We start from the raw sequence: 17675 nt of genomic DNA, 5'->3' as shown, positions 1-17675 counted from the left end.
TAAACACTTATCTTATAAATCAAGTACGAAAATTGGTCAGAAAAGATTATCAGAAAATTTACTATTATGTTAAATGAAACTACAATTAGTAGGTGAAAAAATTAGGAGAAAAACTAAATTCTTGGGTCACCATCGAAAATTACGTATTCCTAATTAAAACAAAATTATCTAGCTATAGGGCCACATAACATATTACACTTGCAACAACAAACAGAAGATCCTCGTAATATTCCATATTCTTGCCAAAATGTGTACCATAAAGCATAATGCACTTGCTTTTTAACTTCAGTGTTCCTTCACCTTTCTCTTCCAAGTTCAAACTATACTTAGATTGATATTGATAACCTTCCTCAAGAATTTTGGCTAAGAGGTGAGTACTTCATCAACTTTTTATGTTGTGTATTGTTTCACCTTCTTGTCAAATAAGAACACGGAATAATTTTTTATTTTTGTTGAACGTTAGACATATATAAATGAGTGTAAATTCCATTTACAAATCAGTTTTGTGAGATTAAGTTAGATTTAAAATTCATTTTGTAACCGTTTTAGTTTTCTGTATTAGTCGGATGGTTTTGTTTTTATGCTAATTCAAAGTTGTGTAGAGTTTTAATGAATTTGTGTTTTTTTTGTGTTGCATGTTATGTGAGCAAAACTTGGTGGTCCACATTTGCAGTTTCCGTGTTCATTTAATGGCAGAACAAAGTACACTTTTGAATGGAAGAGGTATCTTTCTTCTTAGCCATTATAGAAGTTTTATAATTGGGAGACAATGGAGTCGTTTTTCTTAGCTTGGCTATGAAGTGACCTTTCTTTTATCTTCATGCGTGATATTGAAGTGCTTGTAAAAAAGAGTCATCTTATCATCATTTCAATATTCCCTTTAATATACAATTGACAAGAAGTGAAAAATATATATAAATAATGCATGATAAGTTAATTAATAATGCATGATAAGTTAAAAAATTAAACCACTAGTTATTCAAAAAGAGAAAATTCACCTCCAACGCTATTTTATTTTTCTTTGTATTGTGTGTTGGCCAATCTATCCTCAGTAAGAACACTGCTACATCACTAGGTAACCCTCTGGATTTATGTTACATGACTACTCACGATTGAGAAACATAGAGTTTTGTTAAATGTTTGGTTTTTCGTCTCAATCTTGTTTTTTCATGTTCATTGAGAAGCTGGTAGTTATTAATTTCACGTCTAAGAAGTGATTTCTTGATTGTAACATGTTTCCAAACACAATCAAGGAGTGTTGTGCTGCTTTGAAACTGAATAATATGAGCTCAGTCCATAGCATATCAACCACTTTGGTTTGATAAAAATCTGAAGATGTCATACTGATGTGATTTGGTAACCATATTTCAACTTTTTTCCTTATTCCTTTCACACTATGAGAAATCTCAATGTTTCTCTACCTGAACATTAGAATACACTGAGTTAAGAGATTTGGTCCTAGCAAGAAATTTTGGATACCACTTGAAGTGGTGCTTAAATTTTAAAAACATTGGAAAATGAGTTGAAGCACTTATAAGTGTTGCCTTTTGTGGGAGACATTTTCTCATTCATGTAAGCCAAAATAGAAATAAAGATTAATCTCTGTTGGGTTATATATTTTCTCATATGTGCATTATGGTTATAGTCATTGAGAGATTGTGGTTCTATATATATGGTATTAGTCTTATACATATAAGGCATTTGACACCAGTTTTACACCAAAACTCTTAAGGCAATGGTGTTATGAGTCTTTATTCTTATATAGTGTTTAACTTTGTCTATTATATCCAATCCAATGTGAAACTTTTTGACTCACACTTGGACTATTCCCAACAATCTCCCCTCAAGGGTGAGTCTCTTTTTTTTTCATATGATATATTTTCCTTCAGGTTATTTGTTTTTATATATTTTTTCATATGTGGGTTATGATTATAGTTATTGAGAGATTGTGGTTCTATATGATTATATGACATTGGTTTTACACATATAAGACATTTGACACCATTTTTACACCAAAACCTAAGTCCTCTAAAAACAATTGTTACTATCAAGAGAATCTTTTAATATTGAAGTATGAAACAAAAGGAGAATTATATTTTCCTCTTTTCCCAACTTGCGATTATAGAGAGAAAATCACATTCAAATCGAAAAGACCAATGAAATGGATATTAAAATTAGAATCAAAGTTGTTAAACTATTATTACTAATTTGTATTTAATCATTGAGTGTATTCAAATCTACTTTCTTAAAACTCTTCATCTTTGTCACTAAAGGAGGTGTGTAAGACATTATTTTTTTGCTTGGAATAATGGTATTTGTACTTTCACAAAAATACAATATGATATGTAAATATAAAATGTAAAATTCTTTAAACCAAGAAAACAGAATGCAGCAATCAAGTATCATCACAATTCAGATCCATTTGCATTCATAAACACATGTTTTTTTTTCTTTCATATGATTTACATTTTCTGTAAACAATAATGACTTGTGGTTTACGTTTGAAGACCACAACATAAGAATGTACATAGAATCGTAAAAATAATCCATCTGAGCGAAAGAATTAGGTTCACCAAAACAAATCCTGCACAGCAAATTGAAACAACCTATTTCTTGAGTATGTTAAGTAACACCATGTCTTCCTACACTTCTTTGAAGTTGCAATGCAATATCTTCAAAATCCTTTCCAAGCATCAAGAACTTCATGGAAGACTTCAGCAATGAGATCCCTATCTGCATTATGCAAGAAGGTATTGAAATCATCCCGGATTTCATATATTTTGCCAAACTTCACAAGATATCGGATACAACTCATCTTCAGTTTCATCAACTGATATAGAGATGCGTTTTGGAGCCTCTCAAGAACATTTTTTGTGTCAATGTCTTCAAGAAGACTCTCATGGCATGCATCTCTCAGATCAGATATGTCATACTTGTCAGCTGCACGAAGAAGGGCCAACCTATGAATCAGAAACTCTTCATGTCTGATGATTCCATAGAGATAATTGAGAAAAGCTTGGCATGACTCAAGTGACATATCTGATATGTTTATGGTTGACAACTCTTTCTCCTGAAGATTATGTGAAAACATGCTGCGAAATACGGGTGATCTTGCTGCAAGAACAGCTCTATGAGCTCCTATACTTCCATCAGAAACATTTATGGTGATGTCAGTGTGGATTCCTTCTGTTAGCATTCTACCAAGACACTCTATGGCATTTGCATTTGATCTCTGCTGAGTAAATCCTTCTGCCCAAATGGAACAAGGTTCTCCACTCTGCATTCAGAAATAACATTCCAAGTTAAGGTAAGGTATATTTGTATTCTAGAATTGATGTACAAAATTCAATCATACATCAAGTTATTGCAGACATATACATATTAATGTTACAATAAACCCTATCAATGGTTACTTTCAATACAAAGCCTTGAAATAATCATCATTTGCAATGAACGCTAAAGAAATGTGTATTGAGAACATACGTTTGGGGATGCAGTCTTCAAATCTAGAAACTCAACGTCAATAATGAATTTCCCAGTTAGTGGAACCTCAATTGCCCAAACAAAATCCTCATTGTTCTTTAGAACTTTGTCCTTTATTTCTGCAACACATAAAAAAGAACAGATTTATGCATGTACTCAGTCAGCATGAGAAAGAAACTGTTGATCAGAACTTGTCAGCAAAAACAGTTTTGAGAAACTGTAAAAATTCAAACAAAGTGGCATAAGATAAGCCACCTATTGTGTTCTATTTGCACTTTGGACCAAGCACAACAACAAAAATGATTATTGATTATTCTCTATCCAGAAGGAAAAGTAAAATGAACCAACAAAAAAGAGAGAAAAGGTGAAAAGAAACTAAGACCTGGGTGTGTGATGGCTCTGCGATCTCCAACAGAACTTACAACCCGAACGATGAAAGATGCAATTGGAGGGTTGTCTCTTGTAAGATTCGATATTTCTGGAAACAATTTAACAAACAAAACCCTGTTCTTCTCCACAGACAAATGCCTTCATTTCAAACCAGAAAACACACATACAAAAATCAAAAACCACACTCTTTGTTCCAATATGACACCAAATCAACAACACAAAATCTAGAACAAGGGTCTTCAAATTACAGCCCAAAAACCAAACTTTCTGAGGAATCAAACACTTCATCACACACTAAAACCAATTAAACCAAGTGGGGTGCTGCATAATTTGCTGATCAAACAACACAACCCCACTTGTGAGTTTCTGTTTCCCTGTCCTGTTTCTCAAGTTAAAGTTCTCTTTAAATGAAACATGATCACTTTCTTTTTCAAGACACTAACAAATAAACACATAGATAGATAGAGAAATATGTATAGAGAGATACCAATTCCACTTTCCGATCTTGAAAGGATCGGATTTTCGGTAAGTGCAAGAAGCCAAGTTTTCGATTCTCCATTGAGCAAGACGTGGTGTGGTTTCGACTCTGTATGCAGAATCGCTCATCCTATCAGCAAAAGCAAGTGCTGTGGTGATTTCATGGATGCAATCCAAAATTCCCTCCAGCAAAAACTCTCCCGGCTTTCCCAGGTTGACTCGTTCTTCTCAAACTCACTTCACTCCTCATATGAATATCCTCTGTTTCCTCACTCTGTTTCCCCCTACTCTGTTTTTTCTTCTTTTATTTGTTTCAAACCCCCCCAAAATTTCAGACAGTGTTCAACAACATTCACTCTGTCTTTGATTAGTTTGCAATTTCCCTCAGAGGTTTCGGACACGCAAGGATTTTGGTGTTGCTTTTACCCTTTTTTTTGGAGATTAAAAGAAACAAAAGAGAGTGAGTGATTTGTACTTTTATTGGTATGGGATGGTGATGGCCTATGCTGATAAATGTCTATAAGAAAGACTTAACATTATATTGCTTATATCATTGGAGATGAAGAACGTATACGTGTTGGATTTTGTGTTGGTTCAGGATTACCCTTTGCTTGGGTCATGTGTGAGCATGCTTTAAGGGGAAAAGAATTTTTTAATTTTTTGTGCTTTGAAGCAAAGTATCTGTTCCTTCCAAATCTCACCAATTTCTCAAAACCACATTCTTGGATTGTGGATGAGACATACTTTCCTCTTCCTCACAAATAACACTTCATGTCTTGCATTATTAAACTTAAAATGTTTTTTCATTACTGTCACAGCAAGTTAATGGTATCAGTAAAAGTGACTTGGAACAACATTGAAACCTTTGATAACATGCTCAATAATAGAAAAATCAATGAAAAAACAAGTTATTCAAAACAGTGTAACATAACACTTGTACTTATCCCCCAAAGCATAGTTTGATGTCTGAATCAAGCTATTGAGTCTCTCTCTCCACGTGTCCCAAGGTGCAACCTTTGGTGTTGTGATATTTAATTTTGTGTGACTCTGATGCTGATATAACCAATGCTGTGGCATGCTTCATTTCATCATTTCAACAGTGTCTTGCATCAGTGTAGTGTGATGGTTGGTTCATCTCAGTTCCGGTTCAGTTGCAAATTGCAAATTTCAGAATTTTCTTCTGAAATGGGCCACACTCTGCAGTAATGAGTCCACTGAAAAATCCAATTTTTTTCAGATTTTCCCATACCCTTTTTTCTGTTGTTGCAAGTGGACCTGTAACTCACTTGCAAGTTGACCTTGGTGCATGCAACATCAACCTAATGTGAGTGTTGTTCAACCAAAGTTGAATTTTTGGTGTAGCTCTTAACTTCAGGGGGGAAGAAAAAGAAATGGAATTAGGTGCACTTAAGTCATTCAAACGCGGTTTTGTCATTGATAATTGAGAGTTTTTAACAAGTTTTCAACTATGTTGGTGTGAAGAGAAAGTTGTAACTAATTGAGTAGGAGAAGATTTTCAGTAAATGGTTGTTTTCTACCTTTCATTGGGGACATCACATTAAAAAAAAAAAAGTAGTAAAATCAATAAAGTTATTAACTTTGATGATAAAAAAAATTATGGTTTCCACTATTTTGGCATAAAAAAAGCTATTTGCAGCTGAAATTTGTGAAAGGAAATATGTAAAATAACTTGTTTTTTTTATGAATCTAAAAAAAGTAGTTTATGATTTGCATTACCTTCATCCATGCATGCCAGTTTTTCTTATACAAAATCTGTTTTTTTTGGTCACAAGAGATTAATTATTAGAACCCCTTTTCATCAAACTTATCCAAATAAAAGTTAATTTGAATTGTAATGGATTATACATATAGTTAATTTTCAAAGTAGTTTAATTTTTTTTTTCATTATACCAAAAACTCACCCTTCATGTAAAAATTATAAAATGAGCACTTCATAATTTCTTAGAGAGGAGCAAAGGAAAAACAATATATTATATAAATAACCAACATTTCACTTTTCAGCCTAATGAGAGGTTTCAAATAGTCAAGAATAAAAATTCCTTGCTTGGATAACACACTTAACATCCATTCAAATTCAAAATTCCATTATTTGTTTATTTAAACATTTCCATAATGGTGATGATTTAGTTACGCAACTTTTAGCTTTGTCTTCCCTCCTATTTAAGTTGATGCATTATGATTACCCTTTATATAAAAATGAAAGGAAATTGAATTATGTAAATAAAATTCCATTAAATAGGAGACAAAGCAAAGTATGGTGTTGACGTTGATTGAGAAAGATGGAATCTTTAGATTCAATTGGTTTTCTCTTTCAAATTTCTTTTTCTTTAGCATAGAAGAAAGAAGACAATACGGTAATAAGTTGTTAAACAAAGAATTAAAAACCTGAAAGAGACGTATAATAGAAGGTAATGAAAGAGAGAACCTTTCATGTAATTAGAGCTATTAAAATAGGTTGAAATACGTGAGCCAATTTGGTTTATCATAGATTTGGACTAGGTTAGGTTAAAATGTTTTTACAAATTTTAATACAGATTAATTTTTGACCCGACTCATTTAAAACTCAGCTCACCCGAGTTGAATCCGTGGTGAGCCGGGTTGGTGAACCAACCCGCAGATAAAAGGGTCACACAAGTGTTTTTTATTAAGTTGGGTTTACATTTGGATCATGTTAGGTTTTTTTTTTAACCAACACATAAATAATTTGTAATTTTTTTATTTTGGTTTGTATTTAGATTGTATTAAAGTTTTTTTAGATTTTAATTAAAATTATAATTTGGTTTTGACTTAAAAATAAAAAAAAAATTGTATTTTTTTAATTAAGTGAATTTGTGAGTCAACTCGTTTAACCCGTCAACCCGTAGTGGGCTGAGACGGGTTCAAATTTTTTTGGCCCATTAAAAAGTAAATCAAGTTGAGTTGACTCACTAAATCGTCAACCCGGATCAGATCGGATTACCCGTTTAGACAGTTCTACATGCAATCTTAATAATTAAAATTAAACATTTTTTTAATGTTTGTTCTCAAGTGGACACACACCATTGATTTTAATTGGTTGTCGTTAATCTTAATCATGAGCAACCTTTGTGTTCTTTTTGGCTTTTATTGTTTTTTAATCAACTAATGGTACTTCATGAATGAATGTGAACATGGTTTACATAAGGGTAATTAGGCTAATTAAGAGTAAGTGCGTGAATAATTAGAGAGAATATCTTTTTGTTCTTTGTGTTCTTCATGCATAAATACACTTGGTTGTTTCTTCATAATGGTAATAAATGATTACCACCAAATTCGGAAGTTTTTAATTTTTCTAATTAATTATTTGATCATCAAAAAAGTATCACCCTTTACAAATTTTAATACTTTCTGAATTTTTTTTTACAGTTTATACAATTAATGTTTAAACTTCTACATTAGTGTCAGAGAAAAAGAATGTAAAAATGATTTGAACTAATTTTAATTGCTAAACATTAATATAAATTATTATAAACAATTATTTTGAACTGTTTATTGTTTTATTAATACACTCAACGCTAATTTATTATTATTATTATTTCATCATAAAGAGTCATTATTGCCTTATGAGTGGGTCCCATGACTATTGACTAAAAAGAGAACAAGAAAAATATCTAACTCTTCAAAAATGGCAAATAATATAGTAATAATTATGACTATATAATATATATAATATAATTTTTGAAAATGACCCTTTCTTTTAAAATAGTAGAAAGAATAACACAAGCCAATGAGGTAGGCCAATTGCAATTTGTAGTGTGTCATTCATTTCCTTAAATTGGGCCCAAAAGTTGGAGTGAGAACCTAAAGTTAACGGATTACTTATAAGAAAAACACCAAGTTTTGTTTAAAATATGTAATATATCAAGAAAAATTAAAACGCAAGAGTAAGGAAATATTAAAATTTCAAGAAAATAAAGCATGTTAAAAGAAATGGTTAAATATGATTTTACTCTTGTAACTTTAAGTGAATTTTAAAATTAGTTTAATACAAAATTTTAGACCAATTTAATCTTTTATCTTTTAAAATACGTTAATTTAGTCATTTTAATCAAATTTTGTTAGTTTTATTTGATATTTCGTACTCATTTCAATATTGTACTTGAAATGTTTATAATGTTTGACACATTTTTACTTTAATGTTAAGTCGAATACTATTATGAAACGCACTTGAAATGTCAATTAAACTTAACAAAATTTAATTAAAAGGACTAAATTCACATATTTCGAAAGATGAAAGATTAAATTGATTAAAAATTTTGAAATGGACTAATTTCAAAAAGTACTAAAAATAAGGGGAAAAAATATATTTAATCCTAAAAGAAATTATAGAGAATAAAATTTATGTAACAAAAATATGATTGCTTATATGAGTGTTTTTAGCAACATTGATTTTTGTGAGTCTTATAAAGCTATTCATATTTCAGTATTTTATTTATAAAATTTCAGCTATTTCTTTTGAACCATTTCTCTTATGAAACAAAGCCTATTCTTAAAACTATCAATTTGATTTATTGTCTATGATTCAACTTAGCTCATACTTAAAATAAATTTATTTTTATTGATCTACTAAATAAGTAGGTTAAAATAGTTTCAATTTCAAAAGTTTATAATAAAATAGGTTAAGATTATGACAAAAGTATATTTGACTTACTAGAATATTTGACTTAACTGAATAGTTATATTTTTTTTCAGAATTTTATGAGTTGTTAAAATATTCTAAATTACAAATTTATTTATAAATATTTTATATTAGTTATAAATTAAATTTTAATTAATTTTGTATATTTATAACTTAATTAGAAAATTAAGACTCAATTCAACTTTTGTATTTGGGTCGATTAAACCCAATTGAGTTTAACTTATTCAATATTATCAAATGTAGCCGTAATTTTCATCAATCCAACTTTTCTTATTAGTGAGTTTGGATTTAAATTAAGTAAATATTTGTTATGTGCATAATTTTTTTTTCATTTTAAGTAACATTTTTACTTTAAAAGATATTCATAGATTAATCCTAGTCCATGGATCTTTTCTTAGTATCTTGATCTTATAACTTTTTTTATATTTAAGTTTTATGGACTTTTTTTTATCCATACTCATAAATTTAGATGAAATTTCTCAACCAAATTGACAAATCTTATTTAGATTAACAATGGGATACTTTTGTTAAGTTAAAATTAACTCGTTAAATGTCGTCTAAGTTAAAGTTTTCATTTAAAAAAATTAAATGAGAAAGCTTTTACAAAAATTTAATCACATCATTTTAAATTATGCTTAAGTTCACTCACTAGACAATGTTGTTTATGCTGGATTTATACAATTCCATTGCATACTAACCATAATAATAAATATATAATTATTTTAATGGAACTTTCTAATCCTCTGTTATCTTCTTTATCTTAAAACAAACATTTATTTAAAATTAAATACTAATATAAATAGAAAACTATTTTTTTAAATAGACAATTAAAAGGTAGAAATCAGCTTAATTTATTAAATGAATGTTTTATTAAATGAACACAAACAACCAAACCAATGGATTACTCATTTTGAATTAGTCCATTTGCAAAAAAAAAAAAATGTTGATAGGGCTTAAAAACAAAATATCCTCATTTTGTAGAAATCAAAATGAAATTAACATTAAAATGATTAAAAAAAAAACCAAACCCATAATATTAAAAAAATTAGAATATACTAAAACAAATATTACGAAAATATCAACCAATGTGAAACCAACCTAATTCTAAAATAGAAAAAAAAAAAAAAAGTAATAATTGTAGAAAGTGGGATTTGAACCCACGCCCTCAAACGAGGACCAGAACTTGAGTCTGGCGCCTTAGACCACTCGGCCATCCTGACTTTGATGATTAAACAAACGATATAATTATATATATATATATATATATCATTATTATTATTTTTATACAATTTTAGGAAGTTAAATTTTACGCATATTATTAACCTTCTATTTTGGGTTTCATTATCACAAAAGCCCGTTCGGCTAACGTTGAAAATTTAAATGATTTCAATTAATTATTACAAAGCTATTTTTTATTTTAGTTTTCAGGTTTTAAAATTAATTTAATTAATCTTCAATTCTGTATATATTATTATAGTTTCATCTAATCGAACCGTCAACCTAATATACTCATTTAAGGTACTACGAAAAAATATTTTAACAAATTAAAATTTTTAAGAATAAAAAATAACTTTATAAACGAAATCGATAGTTGGGTAAAATTTATGAAATTTGTAAAATGTGGTACTAACGTTACGAAGAATATACCGATCAAAATTTACAATTTAACAAATGATTTATTATTTGGTCTGTTAAGGAATTCAGGACTTCTCCAAATCAGTTTTTTAATAGGGATTTTTAAATACGTTATTTACTTATACCCTTTTTGACTTAAAGTGCTAAATGGGTCTCATCAGTAATCTCACATAATTATACTTTACTAATAATATATTTTTATTTATGAAAAAGTGGTGCAGTTTAAATGACTGTCAAAATTAAATTACTTTAATTGAGAATTAATGCTTCAGTTAATTTTATACAAATTAATTGTAAAAGGAATCCTGTCATAAATAGTTTATTTATTAAGCTCAATGTATCAAAACAAGTACAATAAGAAATGTATGGACCAAATTTGGAACATGCCACCCAAAAATAAGTCAAAAGGAAGGAATAACTAATAGAATGGATAAATAGAGATAATCAATGACATGAATGGCAAAGAAATAACAGAAGAGTATATTTTAACTATATTACCCGAGAGACATGTATGATTTTGATATCAGCTAAGGTAAGAAAGAGGCTTAGACGAATACTAAAAAAATAATTGAACAGAAATGATGTATTTTGTTGTGAAAGGGGTCAAATTTACAATAATGGTAATAAAAGCATTCCTTAAAATTCTTTGAATATCAAAGGAAAACAGAATACCAAGAGATTAAGATCATGGATAGAACAGGATGCATATAGGGCCTGATGTAGAAACAATCGATTGTTTGTTTTCAATGATCCCTTTAATATATTTTTTCAATTTGATAATTGAGAAGTATAGACAGAAATAATTAAATACCTGATTAACAAGTACAACTCGTTGATCATGAAGCTGTTGAATGATCATATCACAAACTGCTGTCTTGCCAGATGCTGCACCCCCAGCAACACCTGCATCATAAAACATAAGCAAGTTAGAATCATTAAGATAAAGGAGAAGCTGTAAGAATTGAAGGCAAGGTATCAAAACTAAGCACCTTGAGCTATGAAAAAGCTCTAGTCCATTTTAATTGACAGAATTTGAAAAGAAAAAAAGAACGGTGTGACATTGATATTAGTTGAAATGTATCATGCTAGAACTAAGCCATGCTATGTAACTAAATTTCATTTTAATTTTTAATAGCTCCAGCAAGATGAATTTGTGATTTCTATTAAAAGCAGACATGTTTCTGACCTGAGTAGGTCAATTTTCACACCAAGACACAGGTTTCAAGCCAAGAAACTCGATTACTTCAACTAGTACAAAATTGTGTTTTAACAGTGGTGATTTTGTTCATGTACTCTGTAACACAACTTCAAGGCCTCATGTGAACTTATTTGGCAGTTCACCACAGGAAAACACACCTATGACAAAAGGTTGTTTATACATGTCAGTTTCAGAGGTTGTTGGTTGTTCTATGCTGTCCTTTCTTTGCTCAAAACCCACCATGTGAAATCCAGAAAAATTAACCTCGTTAGAAGACTCCATTAATTCTATAGCCGACTTAGCATCCATTGGCAGAGAGACCTGGAAAAAATCATAATTAAAAATTGCACATAGAGAAATGAAACTAGAAACAATAAAAGTCACCAAGACTAATCTGAATCTAGTATGAGTAGATATAGCGAACAGATTAACCACCACCTTTTAACCAACTTTATAGTGACGTATACATACAGACTAATGTATTAAATGTGAATGATTGAATCAAGTCAACCATTTTAGCTTTGGAACTTTTTAGTCACTATTTTTGAATCGAAGACTAAAAATGCATTTTTCTTTTTTTGCATATCATGACTTTGCATTGACTAAAGTAGAGTAGAGTAGCATGTCATTCCTTTTGTCTTGCACTATCATTGCAGATTGAGATTCTCTGGTACACTATCTTTGGACCTTGATAATTTTGGTACTATTTTTAGTAATTGCAGATTATCTATGGCTTTCAAAGCATATATGCATACACCAAGGGAATCCAAAAGGTTTCTCAGACCTCCCAGCACCATTTTCATAAATCTACCAAAACCCTATAAATAGACTAAGCACCCCCAATTCCTCAAGTATATCACAAAGGTGTGCATCCCACTTTCACTTTGCCCTTGACTATTATGGACCAGAAAAGAGTAACACATCATATTACTTTTCCAACATATACATCAAACACAAAATTGTGCTCACCCACTCATGACAATCCTTTCAACAAAGTAGCCAGCAATGATTCAAGTTTCATTTACCATTAACAAAACATCAATCGCATTCATGTGGTGCTGACTGTTATGTTCATCCCTGACAAAACTATTACCAAATTATCCTTTCATATTTACCATTGTATAGAGGCAATTGAAATAAATAGCATTGCAAAATGCACTCAAAATAGTAATTTATTTATAGTTTCCCTCGCATGCACACAATACAATTCAGAATTCTTTCCCAAGTTGTGGATCTTCCTGAAACTTCACACACTCAATGATATAGAGAACCAATATCCATGTATATACAATAATGACATGACAATATTCTGTAAATACTAATACCAATACCATCTAATAGTATTATATGATTAGTTGATCAATGATCAATTATTAAATATAAAAAATGAAAACAAACATGTATTGACGTCAATGAGGTGTAGTAGCAATTAAAACTGAGCAACTTAGAAACAAACAACTGTTAGAAAAAGTGAAGGTGATGGAACTGGAAGAATTTACTGTCAATAATATAAGATGTTGTTATACAACATTACAACTTGACATTTTCCTATACTGGTAAAAAATGTAAAAAGCTTTTGAAATATGTACAATCATAATTCAAATTTACCTCAAGGTATAGATTATCTCTACCAAAATATTGAACAGCCTATGCCACAAACAATATTTAGCCCAATTTGCTTGCAACTTTTGTCAGAATGTTTTTCGTCACTTCCATTCAAAGCTCAAACCAGCTCATTCAATGTCAAGTATTGATCAATGAATTAAGAGCATACTTGTCTCATAGTCCAAAACATCTTAAATTGCACTGCTGTCACAAGAAATTTTCATCGAGGTAATACTGTAACTTGTACTTCTCACGTAGTATTCTTGTGCTACACACCTGCTTTAATACTAGGAAGTTTTGAACCGTATCATGGCATTCTCCCTAGTTTAAAAATCTTATAGAATGGATAAAGTGCATATTACATTGCTAGCACCCTTCCTATTAGAAACAGTTAAAGTAAAGCAGATAACCATGTGATTGAGACTTTACCAATTGTCCTTGCAAGAACACTTCCCATCAAAGAAATGATGAAACCTGTTTGAATCTCGCATAATGATTGGTCGCCCTATAGTAATTGATGCAAACTTCATAAATAAATGGCAGTCATCACAGACACGTATATTCTTTATGATCCGTATCGGTGCAATCCCATTGGGCATTCTAATTAAAGCAAATGCAAGGGCAAGTTTCTCACTATGGTAGGAAATGGATCTAAATTTTTCTTCCTCTCCCACATTGTGTAGGACAATGTTTATATCAGGATCATAACCAATTTGTTGCAATATTGAGATCAATCTGTTCAATTCTCCATAGATTTTCCCCACTTCTGGATGAGAGTGATCTTCTGAAACAAATCTGTGGACTTCATTCCCAACCTCAACCCAACTGTAGGCCGCAAACTTCTTTGCACTCTTTTCCTTCATGAGAGACCTTACAACAGCTACATCTTTCCATCTCCCACAAGCAGCATACAAGTTGGAAAGCATTATGTAAGGTCCAGCATTATGTGGATCCAATTTAAAGAGATGATTAGCTGCCAACTCTGCACTCTTTAGGTCAGCTTTGGTACAAATAGATAGTAAGGTGGACCAAATACGGCAACTTGGTTCATGAGGCATACCTTGAATTAGATCCACTGCTTTATCAATTCTACCTGACCTACCAAGGAGAGTGACCATACATGCATAGTGATCCAATGTAGGTGTCATTCCTTTTGCATTAATAGAATCAAAATACTTCTGTCCTTCTTTTACCATATCAGCATTGATACAAGCAGATAAGACAGCCACAAAAGTAATATTATCAGATTTGAAATTTTCTTGTTGCATTCTTTCATACAAAGCCAAGGCCTCAGGAACCTGTCCATTTTGTGCATAACCCAGAATCATGGCATTCCAAGTGATCACATTCCTAATAGGCATAGTTTCAAAAACGACCCAGGCATCCAAAGGGATTCCACATTTGGAGTACATATCAACAAGAGCACTTGATACAAGCATGTCATTCTCAACGCCCATTAAAATTACTTTTCCATGGACAACTTGACCATGATACAAAGAAGCTAGTTTGGCACAGGAGCAAATCACACTAGAAATGGTGTAACAGTCAAGTTTAACATTTCTGCGTAGCATGTCCCCAAACAACATCAAAGCATCCTCCTCTCTTCCATTTTGAGCATAACCAACTATCATGGTTGTCCAACAAACTTCATCTTTTTTCAGTAATTTGTTGAATATATTTCTTGCATCGTCTACACGTCCACATTGAAAGTAAGCATTGAGAACATTCGACACTGTCACTACATCAGGTTTCAAAGCTGACAACTGCATTTCATCAAACAAATGTATGCACTCATCAGGTTTTCCCAATTTTACATATCGAGAGATCATGAGATTCCATGAAACAACATTTTTATTAATCATTCGATCAAACAACCAGCGTGCCCTATCTATATCACCACACCTGGCATACATATCAATCACAGCATTCCTTACAAAATTATTTCCTTCCAAATCAGTAACAACAATCTTCCCATGAATCTGTTTCCCATGCCACAAATCCAAAAGCTGAGAACATGCTTGCAATGCCTTCACATAGGAGTGATGGGTAGGCTGAAACCCTTCTTCCTGCATTCTCATAAGAACTTCTAATGCTTTGCCTGAATGTCCATTACTAGCAAAATATGCGATTAATGTGTTATATGAAATAGAATCGCGATAAGGCATTTGATTAAAGACAACATATAAATTCTCAACCATGTCCATCCTTGCATAAGCAGAAAGCAAGGCATTCCAAGAATAAACATCTCTCTTAGTCATGTTATCAAACACGTTTTGAGCATCTGCGAGCTTGCCCAATTTGGCATACAATTGGATGAGTTGGTTGTGGATGAAGGAGTCTTTGGGTTGAAAAAGGTAAAGTTCCATGTGAGACTGAAGTCTCTTTGCTTGAGTGAAGTCATTGGCCTGAGCACAACGAAGCACAAGACGAGTGTAATCATCAAGAGAAGTTGGTCCATTAGAGTACAGTAGATCTATGGCTTGGTGAAGCTTTTGCTTGACCTTCATTTTGGTTTGGCAACCTCAGTTTTAGATAATTCCTTACCGGTTTCATCAGATTTATAACTGTGAAGGATTCTAACACAATCAATTTGTCTTAGAGTCTTTCTCTTAGAGTCTTCTTCCTGTTGTCTCTTTTAATTCTCTTTCATAGTCCTAACATAATCAGTTTTTTTATTAGAGTCTTCAAGTTTTCTTCTTTAATTCTCTTTGATATTATAAATTCATCAAAATAGATTTGACTTACTAGAAGATTTCACTTAACTAAATATTTATATTTTTCAGAATTTTAATGAGTTGTTAAAATATTTTAAATTACAAATTTATTTCTAAAAATTTATATTAGTTATAAATTAATTTTTTATATTTATAACTTAATTAAAAAGTTAAGACTCAATTCAACTTGTGCATTTGGGTAGATCAAACCCAATTGAATTTAACTTATTCAATATTATCTAATGTACGTGTAATCGTCATCAATCCAACTTTTCTTATTAGTAAGTTTGGATTTAAATTAAGTAAATATTTTTTATGTGTATAATGATTTTTTTTTTCGTTTTAAATAACATTTTAACTTTTAAAGATATTCATAGATTAATCCTAGTCTATGGATCTTTTCTTAATTAGTATCTTGATCTTATAACTTTTTTTTATATGTATATTTAAGTTTTATGGACTTTTTTTTACCTCAACTCATATAAATTTAGATGAAATTTTTCAACCAAATTGACAAATCTTATTTAGATACTCCTTAACAATGGGATACTTTTGTTAAGTTAAAATTAAATCGTTAACATATTGTCTAAGTTAAAGTTTTCATTTAAAAAAATTAAATGAGAAAGCTTTTACAAAAATGTAATCATTATGCTTAATCACTAGGTTAAGTTCACTCACTACACAATGTTTATAGAATTATACAATGCCATTGTTTCCTAACCATAATAATAAATATAGATTTATATTTAATGGAACTTTGTAATCCTCTGTTATCTTATTTATTTTGGATAAAAATGAATGAAAGAAAAAAAAGCAATTGTGTAGTCCATTTTTAACTTACTTTAGATCGAAGTATAATCAAGTTTATAATTAAACAAAAACTATTTTTTTAAAATAAAATGTCAGAAGTGGGATTTGAACCCACGCCCTCAAACGAGGACCAGAACTTGAGTCTGGCGCCTTAGACCACTCGGCCATCCTGACTTTGATATTTCATAAAATGATATAGTTATATATATTTAATAGCTTTTGATTTCTAAATTTTAAAAACGAATTTATGTAATTCTTATCACCGTGTCAATTTACAACAAAGATGAAATTCAAGAAATATTTAACCCCATAATTATACTCTATTAATATTTTATTTATTTATGAAAAAATTGGTGCAGTTTAAAATGAATGTAAAAAATAAATTACTTTAATTGAGAATTAATACTGTAGTCAATTATATATAAATTACTTGAACTTTGCAACAATATAGTTAAAATTGACGATGAAATAATGTAGATATTTGCTTTTTCTGTATTATTCACTGCATCAACTCTTTACTTTTTAAATGAAGGGATTCAATTCAAATGAAAAATCTAATTTTAATTTACACACACATATATATATATATATATATATATATATATATATAGGGTTAAATATGTTTTTGGTCTCTCAAGTTTCAGTGAAATTTAGAATTAGTCCCTCATCAAAACTTTTGACCAAT

The 17675-nt window shown here is 30.5% G+C and overlaps 2 protein-coding genes and 2 non-coding genes across 6 annotated transcripts; all 4 read right to left on the bottom strand.

The window, feature by feature from the left end:
• Positions 1–2400: 2400 nt before the first annotated feature.
• On the bottom strand, positions 2401–4955 carry LOC114188651 (BTB/POZ domain-containing protein At1g55760). Its single transcript, XM_028077225.1, has 4 exons — positions 4361–4955; positions 3866–4011; positions 3484–3602; positions 2401–3277 (listed from the first exon to the last, which is right to left on the bottom strand). Exons 1-4 carry the CDS (start codon positions 4477–4479, stop codon positions 2675–2677), a joined length of 987 nt encoding a protein of 328 aa, XP_027933026.1. The 5' UTR covers positions 4480–4955; the 3' UTR covers positions 2401–2674.
• A 5209-nt stretch (positions 4956–10164) lies between these two features.
• TRNAL-CAA lies at positions 10165–10248 on the bottom strand. Its single transcript has one exon. It is a non-coding gene; the product is annotated as a tRNA-Leu (tRNA).
• Positions 10249–10952: 704 nt separating this feature from the next.
• LOC114187249 (pentatricopeptide repeat-containing protein At5g04780, mitochondrial-like) lies at positions 10953–16086 on the bottom strand. 3 transcript variants are annotated; one of them, XM_028075442.1, is made up of 4 exons: positions 13470–16086; positions 12020–12182; positions 11475–11566; positions 10953–10968 (listed from the first exon to the last, which is right to left on the bottom strand). In XM_028075442.1, exon 1 carries the CDS (start codon positions 15971–15973, stop codon positions 13892–13894), a length of 2082 nt encoding a protein of 693 aa, XP_027931243.1. In that variant the 5' UTR covers positions 15974–16086; the 3' UTR covers positions 10953–10968; positions 11475–11566; positions 12020–12182; positions 13470–13891. The 3 variants fall into 3 exon arrangements, with proteins under 3 accessions (XP_027931243.1, XP_027931244.1, XP_027931242.1); XM_028075443.1 differs by having other exon boundaries at positions 12043–12182; XM_028075441.1 differs by lacking the exon at positions 10953–10968 and having other exon boundaries at positions 11012–11566.
• Positions 16087–17080: 994 nt separating this feature from the next.
• Positions 17081–17164, bottom strand: TRNAL-CAA. Its single transcript has one exon. It is a non-coding gene; the product is annotated as a tRNA-Leu (tRNA).
• Positions 17165–17675: the final 511 nt, after the last annotated feature.

This window comes from Vigna unguiculata, chromosome 6, assembly GCF_004118075.2.
Source record: "Vigna unguiculata cultivar IT97K-499-35 chromosome 6, ASM411807v1, whole genome shotgun sequence".
Lineage (NCBI taxonomy): Eukaryota > Viridiplantae > Streptophyta > Magnoliopsida > Fabales > Fabaceae > Vigna > Vigna unguiculata.
This window is presented reverse-complemented; position numbering and strand designations above follow the sequence as displayed.